Source organism: Panicum virgatum, chromosome 2N (genome assembly GCF_016808335.1).
Source record: "Panicum virgatum strain AP13 chromosome 2N, P.virgatum_v5, whole genome shotgun sequence".
Taxonomy (NCBI): Eukaryota; Viridiplantae; Streptophyta; class Magnoliopsida; order Poales; family Poaceae; genus Panicum; species Panicum virgatum.
This window is the reverse complement of record NC_053146.1, coordinates 44,438,134-44,444,091: the sequence shown is the minus strand read 5'-3', so window position 1 is coordinate 44,444,091 and position 5,958 is coordinate 44,438,134. Positions and strand designations below refer to the sequence as shown.

Genomic DNA, 5,958 nt, shown 5'->3' with positions numbered 1-5,958 from the left:
TAAGTTTTGTATAACGATAAAGAGTAAGTTTTGTAGCTCCTAAGTTAAAGAAGTTCATTTGATATGAGGTGGCATGCTATAGTAACTGGGTTCAATGGTACGTATAATTGACCATTGTAATCCTTTTATCTTGGTATGTCATTTTGTTAAAAAAAATGAACTTATAAGTTTAAGCTTTATGATCAAGGGGGAGAATGTTGGGTTGATCATGTCAGCGATGATGTCAGCATTTAGAAAATATCATAGCTAATCCATAGCTGCTAATGAATAAGTCCAAATTGGACTTGAGCTCTTGATTGGAGGGCACTAGAATGCCCTTGAAAGGTGCTGTCCTACCTGTGATGCTGTGAATATAAATAGGAGAGTCCTTATGGACATAAGGCTCTACGTTTTAGCCTCTCCCCTAAAAAAATCTAGCTGCCCAATCTCAGCTAATCACAGAAATCACAGGAGGACTGTCTTCTCTACTTAATTCTAGCACTAGAAGCAAGAACAGCAAAGAAGAAAGATGAGAGGCTCAAGTAATCAAGGTATGTTTAACATCCCATCTTAATTTTGTGGTCCCTTCTTGGGCTAGATGATCCTGCACATCTAACAATGTACACCGTTGCGTTGTCATTGTAGCCAAGATTTACGGTTTCCATTTCGAATTTTTATTCACACTGAACTTTCTGGAAAAGAATAATATCCAAAGCTACGAGCATGAAAGAAACCTCACTTTTTTTCTTCTAAACTAACAACACCTTTTTTTCAAGAAAATACTTCCTCCGTTTTTATTTACATGTTGTATTAGGTTTGTCATAAGTCAAACTTAACTAATGTTGACCAAGTATATAGAAAAATAAAGCAACAATTATATTATCCAACTTATGGACTATCAACAGATACTTCATGGTGAATTCAATGAAATAAATTTAATATTATAAATATTATTATTTCTTTCTGTAGATTTGGCCAAAGTTTGTTAATTTTGATTTAGGATAAATCTAAATAAAAATAGAGTAAATTTCCAAAAAAAAACACGGTGTCTAGGGCCTCATGTACTGTTGCTAGTCCTACATGCCATAGGCAGCCATCGATGTCAAGTGAACTCTACTCCCTACACGCCTAGTGCCCCTAGTCACATCCCTGTTCTATTCAAAGCATATACTCCTACCACCGTAGTACCATGAAACATCTACTTGGAGAAAAAAAAATCTTTAGAAGACAGCAGGCCGGGCCCCCGTGACTAGTGTAGTGCCGTACACGAGCCCCTGGCTGGCTCCCTTCGCATGCCGTCTCGGCCACTACCGTGCCGCGGCCGCCAAAAGGGCTCGATAAAAAGCCACCCCCCACAAAGCCGTCGCCGTGCGCGGTGGCCACGAGCACCCGGCTTAAAAGGCGACGCCCATTTGACCGAGAGGCGAGAGCGAGCGAGAGAGAGCAACCGCAACCGGAAGGCACCATCGCCAGTAGTCCACCACCACCACCAACCACACCGGGCCGAGAAGAACTCCAAGATCGCCTTGGTAGCTAGGAGGAGCCATGATGTGGGATGGTGGCGTCGAGCATGGCAGCCAGGAGGCCGCGCACCAGCTGCTCCCGTGGCTCGGCGCGGCGGCGTTCGGCGAGCCGGCCGTGGCGGGCTTCGGCGCCATGGGGGCGGCCTACGGCGCCTGCGACGGCGTCAGCGTCGGCGGCGGGCTGCAGGGGCTCGGGCTCGCGCACGGCGGGGTGTTCGGGTTCGGCTTCGACGCGGTGCAGCCGCCGCCGCAGCAGCGCGCGGCAGGGGGCGCGGCGGAGGGGAGCGGCAAGGCGGTGGTGTCGGGGCTGCTGGGGAGCCTGCAGGCGGAGCTGGGGCGGATGACGGCGCGCGAGATGATGGACGCCAAGGCGCTGGCGGCGTCGCGGAGCCACAGCGAGGCCGAGCGCCGGCGCCGGCAGCGGATCAACGGGCACTTCGCCAGGCTCCGCAGCCTCCTCCCCAACACCACCAAGGTGATCGTCGGATCCATTATTCACGCGCTGAGCTTTTAATCGCCAAGCACCATATATATATACGCGTCCCCACGATCTAATAAACTTGCTAAAAATCACATCAAATCAATAACTCGAGACCTCGTCGTCGTTGTCGTTCTGGATGACGCGATCGGAGCATCAGATTGACTAAGAAGTGGGTAGATCCGTAATGGAACAGTCACGGATACATGACCCTAGCTAGCTAGTGTGGTGATATCACACACTGCAAGAACACAGCGAGATAAGAACCATGGGGGCTGATTGGCTAGAACGAGTAGTAGCTTGTAGTAACACTGCTAGTATAGCTTGTGGTGATGAGAACTACTACTATATGGCTACACCTATTTTGACTGATTAGGTCTTTTACTAGAAAGGCAGATAAAGCTTAGTTTGAATCAATTTGACTTGCGCGTAGAGCTTAGATCTAGCTTTGAGAAAAGCTGTAGTTTGCATCATTACATGAAGCTGCTTCCAATAAGAGGATCTACTTTGCTAGGCTTAAGAACCGGATCAAAAGTATATGTAGTACCAGTATAGTAGTACTACATGTACATATATTATTCATATATATCCACACATATATAAGTTGGATAAGATAAATTAAACGTTAGTGTTAACTACAACTAAAGTGGGGTCCTCGCAAAAAAAAAAGAGCTGAAGTGGTGGAAATAGCCCGGGCAAGAAGCAGCACGCGCACCCCATGACCTGCGTTGCCGAACTCCTGACACGGCAGGATCGATCTGATCGAGGAGTCATGCAGCACCAGCACAAATCTTTCACCCGCCGAAGCCGCTGTGTCTTCCTGCTTGTGCAACAGGCCAGGATAGGAGAGATCGGCTTCAGCAAACCCCGGTGCGACATGGCATGAATGCGTCGTGTCAGATCAGGTATATACATAGCATGCATGACCGTAGGACACGCGGCCACGAACACTACCTCCTACTCCTACAACTACAAGCGCCTGCCTAGTGTAAAAGCTCCAGATAAAAGGGTGGAGATGAGAATGCGGAGGGGGAAAAGCTGCACCGCAATTCTTGCAAGCCTTTTTTTTTCTCGACGCTCACACACTCGATGGTTTTACTAGTGTGAGTGCGCCACCCTATTCCAAGGTCTAACTACTCGAGACTAATCATCATGCTGCTTCATTTATTTTCATCTTCTTGTGAGATGTCAATGCTCATACTGTCGTCGCTGCTTGTTGTTAATCCACTCCAATCTGGTGTGATTGTATGTGCTGCGTGTTGACGCGTGCGTGCAGACGGACAAGGCGTCGCTGCTGGCCGAGGTGCTGGACCACGTGAAGGAGCTGAAGCGGCAGACCTCGGCGATGATGGTGGCCGCGGCCGCCGCCGTCGCGGGTGGCGGCGACGACGAGGGCGCCGCCGGGCCGGCGCAGATGCTGCCGACGGAGGCCGACGAGCTGGCCGTGGACGCGGCGGCCGACAGGGCCGGGCGGCTCGTGGTGCGCGCGTCGCTCTGCTGCGAGGACCGCCCGGACCTCATCCCGGACATCGTCCGGGCGCTCGCCGCGCTCCGGATGCGCGCGCGCCGGGCTGAGATCACCACGCTGGGCGGCCGCGTCCGGAGCGTGCTCCTCATCACCGCGGACGAGGGAGCGGAAGATGATGATCAGGGCTACGACGACGACGGCGGGCGCTGTCAGAACGCGCGCCAGCGCGGCGGCGGCGGCGGCCACGGGCGCGCGGCGTCGCACCGGAGGCACGAGTGCATCGCGTCGGTGCAGGAGGCCCTGCGCGGCGTGATGGACCGCCGGACGGCGAGCAGCGACACGTCTTCCGGCGGCGGGGGCATCAAGAGGCAGCGCATGAACTACGGCGTGCAGGAGCAGTGCGTGTAGTCCAGCTCCTAGCTAGCTTCATCTTGCAGTTCGTCAGTATGCTTTGCATGGATGCATGCATGCATGCGAATGCAAGTTATTTAGCATAGCTGGTGGTACCAGTTTAGCAGTCGTTTCAAGCTTTGTTGCCGTTGTTTCTTTTGGGTATAATGGTGGCGGTGGATGCATCAGTGCATGCCTCTGCATGCATGATGGGAAGGGAGCGTTTTATGTATCCCTTTGTGTGTTCATGTAACCATGCTCCTCGTGGTACTGATTACTGAATTGGCATGTACTGGGGCGGGAAAAAGGTGATGTGGGTGTACAAATGCACAATCTCTCGGGTATAATGCAAGGTGGAATTGGTGTTTTTTTCCCTTTTTTGATTCATGCACATTAATTGTTTGAAGTATTCGCGGTTCCGTAGCATTTTCTTGCTGTCAACACTCTTGTTACTTTTAGGTTACTTAAACTTCGCTATGCATGTTTTAAAGTGTTACTTTTAGGTTACTTACACTTCGCTATATGCATGTTTTAGAGTGTTATTTTTGGGTTACTTACACTTCGCTATGAATGTTTTAGAGTGTAAGAGCGTGTTTGGTCCGGCTTCGCGAGGGTGGAGCCGGAGCAGGCGAAGCTTTTTTTTTTTTTTTTGGCTCGGCCTGTCCGCCCAAAAGTGCCTCTTATCCTGTGATCAGGCTTTCCGGATGCTGTCTCGTTTTAGAGATGTTGCTGGGGCGGGGGGCTTTCAGCCATGCGCTCTGCCGATGCTCTGTGTGTGAGAGGACAGCATGCGGACAAAATCAGAAGCCCCAATGACAGACGAGACAAGAAAGCAGCAGCCTAGTTGCCGTTGTTGGAGGTAGTACTAGATAGGAAGACAGGCATAGAGGCTGCCAGGCTGGGCCTGGGCGCGGCGGCGCGTGATGTATGCGGAGGACCATGGCCCATCGGCGCGCTGCCCCTAGCTCCGCACTCCGCACCCACCCACGTTTCGGTCACAGCTCCAGTACTGTAGCCGACGATACAGGTGGCTCGACAGCTCTGGCCGGCGATGCATGTACGAACACCAACGCGCGTGAGGCTCAAAAGGTGGGGGTTAAAAAAGTGTTTTACATCACGCAGCAGGCAGCGTCGTCAAGGTCAAGAGATTGTGTTTCTTTTTTCTTTTCCACACGACATGAGTGGTGGTTGCAGTCGAGCTTGAGAGGAGGGAGAGTGCTCGTAGTGCGGTAGCGCCGCCGTTCAACGACGACGTACACGGTAGCACGCGCGCGCGCGCAGCGGGAGATCCGGGGAAAACGACCGGCCGATCGGAGGGGGCGGTAGGTTTCCTACTTTCCTTCCTCCCGTTCGTGCGCGCGTGTGGTGCCCCTGCTGGCTGCTGCCATGCTTTGCGGGTCAACAAAATTGGTCTCACGTCAGGGCATACCACGCTTTGCACCGGCGCTGGATCACGCGGGGCCCGCCTCAGGGGAATGTTTTTGCCGCCGTGAAAAGGACACGGAAGCAGACCACGCCGGCGGTGTCGCTCGGTCGGCGCGCGGCCGATGATGTGGCCATGTAGGAAGAAACATCCAGGTCACTCACTAGTCCGGCCTGCCTGCGCCCGCCAAAAGGAAAAGGCCACCCAGGCCCGCGCTGTTCGGGCAGGCGCGCTTTCTCGGGGCTCGCAGTTCGGCCCGGGAGCGGCCAACCGATGAGGCAGTGAACGATGGGCCATCATCAGCTCGAACGGAGAGGCCCGCGTGAGGCGAGAGAGCTGGGCCGTTGGGGGGTCAGGTCAGTGCTTGAGATTTTGGTGGGTGGCGGCGCCCCACGCCAAGCAGCTTACGCCTCTCATCGCGCACGTACGAACACGCGAAGACGTGCGCGCCTGCCTGCGTGCGGCAGCTGCAGGGCCGGCCGGGCGTCCCATCGGCACGTACTGCGAGTCCAGGGGCGCCGGTCAGCTCAGCTGCAGGCACGGCGCGACCGTGAACGCAGGTGAACGGACGATAAGAAGCCTTTTTGCATGTACTGTTTTTCCCCTTCTCTAAGAGCCCGTTTAGTTACCAAAAATTTTCACCTCCCCTTTGAACACATATATGTATGAATCACTAAATGTAATTAAATAATAAAAC

General features: G+C 53.1%; 1 protein-coding gene across 1 annotated transcript; it reads left to right on the top strand.

The window, feature by feature from the left end:
• The first annotated feature begins 1,080 nt into the window (after positions 1-1,080).
• Positions 1,081-4,217, top strand: LOC120660629 (transcription factor bHLH30-like). The gene is made up of 2 exons (XM_039939228.1): positions 1,081-1,977; positions 3,257-4,217. Exons 1-2 carry the CDS (start codon positions 1,525-1,527, stop codon positions 3,854-3,856), a joined length of 1,053 nt encoding a protein of 350 aa, XP_039795162.1. The 5' UTR covers positions 1,081-1,524; the 3' UTR covers positions 3,857-4,217.
• The last annotated feature ends 1,741 nt before the right edge of the window (positions 4,218-5,958 follow it).

Excerpts from the sequence above, each read along its gene's own strand:
- LOC120660629 (XM_039939228.1), top strand. The coding sequence starts at position 1,525 with ATGATGTGGGATGGTGGCGTCGAGCATGGCAGCCAGGAGGCCGCGCAC. Across the intron at positions 1,978-3,256 it reads TCCTCCCCAACACCACCAAG|ACGGACAAGGCGTCGCTGCT; the intron begins GTGATCGTCGGA and ends GCGTGCGTGCAG.